Here is a 1,536-nt window from a genome sequence, read left to right as displayed (position 1 = left end):
TATATATATATATTTATTTATATACACAAACGGAATATAATGCATGATATGTGTACTTATAAATTTGTGCAATATAATACAGAATTATAGAATAAGAAACCTATAACAAAAATAATAGAATTAATAAAATATAATAAAGGATAAATAACATTTTTATAGACAAGCAATGCGGCTGGCGCTTTGCTGTACTATATTGCAAATAATAAGGAGAAACAAGATAAATTACGAGAAGAAGTAATGTCTGTGTTACCTGACAAAACAACACCCATTACACATGATCTTTTGGAAAAGATACCGTACGTTAGGGGATGTATTAAAGAATGTATGCGGTTATTTCCCATCGCCAATGGCATTCTAAGAAATATGCCGAAAGATGTTTCTTTAGGAGGATACTTGATACCAAAAGGAGTACGTCGTTTTTTCTAGTATTTTTCTAAATTACCCAGTTTAAGACGTGTCAATATTTTATTAATTCTAATATTAAAATATTTTTGATGAGGTATTAAAAAAATAAAAATATGCATTGAAAAAAGATTTGGTTAAAAAGTTTAACAATGTCATTGTAATAAATAACTGTAGAGAATTTTAATTTTTTTTACAAAATTTTAAGTCGATTTTTTGTCAAATTTAATTCAATATCATCTGTTTTCATTATTGATATCTAAACTTTAAATATTTATTCCATCAAATTTCTATTAAAAATTTTGCTTTAAATTAAACGAAAAATAAGATTTAGATGCTTCAGTAAACAAACATAAAATATTGTTTGCAAACATAAATATTGTCAAGCAATTGACTATTGAATACATTAACTCTGAAAGTTTTTTTCTATAGTTAATTGTTTGATATTGGATCTATATTTGTTCTTTGTTGGAAATATAAGTTATCTATTAATATTAATAAGTTATCTATTAATCTTTTGAAGCTTATAATTAGTTCATAATCTCATTTTAAATAGGTTCTCATTTTAAATTTCATTTTATAATTCTCTATTTCACAAAACATAAATGAAATTTTATGTTATGAAATAATGAAATAAGATTGCATTCTTCATAATTTCTTTCTTCATATCATCAGGCGAATGTGATGGCTTGTCACGCAGTGCTTTCGATGGATCCTAAGTATTTTGCGCGTCCTATGGAGTATATTCCTGAAAGATGGATACGGGATAGTCCCGAATTTTTATTATATAGGAGTACGCATACCCACGCATACATGCCTTTCGGTTACGGTGTTCGCGCTTGTATTGGACAAAGATTCGCTGAGATGGAGCTCGAGATGTTACTCTTGAAAGTTTGTAAACTTTTATTTTTTAAATAATTTTTAACTATTAATAATTTCTAAATTAAATAGCATCTTAATGATTGTGATAAATTCTGATGATAAATTCTAAAAGACTAAACAAATCTCTCTAACTCCGTTTTTTTGGTCGTTACGTCCGCAAATTAAGAATTCCAAAGTATAATTCTCCACATCCTACTTTACACACGTGTGTAGTAATTTAAGATAGAAATAATTACATCTGTTTATATATAT

At 26.5% G+C, this 1,536-nt stretch overlaps 1 protein-coding gene across 2 annotated transcripts in view; it reads left to right on the top strand.

Annotated features, from left to right (window-relative positions):
• The window catches only part of LOC108684671 (probable cytochrome P450 12b2, mitochondrial), a 7,652-nt gene that overhangs the window by 5,530 nt on the left and 586 nt on the right, over nt 1–1,536 (top strand). The window contains exons 7-8 of one of the 2 annotated variants that reach the window (XM_018189114.1): nt 160–408; nt 1,078–1,293. In XM_018189114.1, coding sequence (XP_018044603.1) covers nt 160–408; nt 1,078–1,293 — 465 coding nt within the window. The remainder of the gene's footprint in view (nt 1–159; nt 409–1,077; nt 1,294–1,536) is intronic. The other variant, XM_018189115.1, reaches the window with a different exon arrangement.

Source organism: Atta colombica, unplaced genomic scaffold (genome assembly GCF_001594045.1).
Source record: "Atta colombica isolate Treedump-2 unplaced genomic scaffold, Acol1.0 scaffold137, whole genome shotgun sequence".
Taxonomy (NCBI): Eukaryota; Metazoa; Arthropoda; class Insecta; order Hymenoptera; family Formicidae; genus Atta; species Atta colombica.
This window is presented reverse-complemented; position numbering and strand designations above follow the sequence as displayed.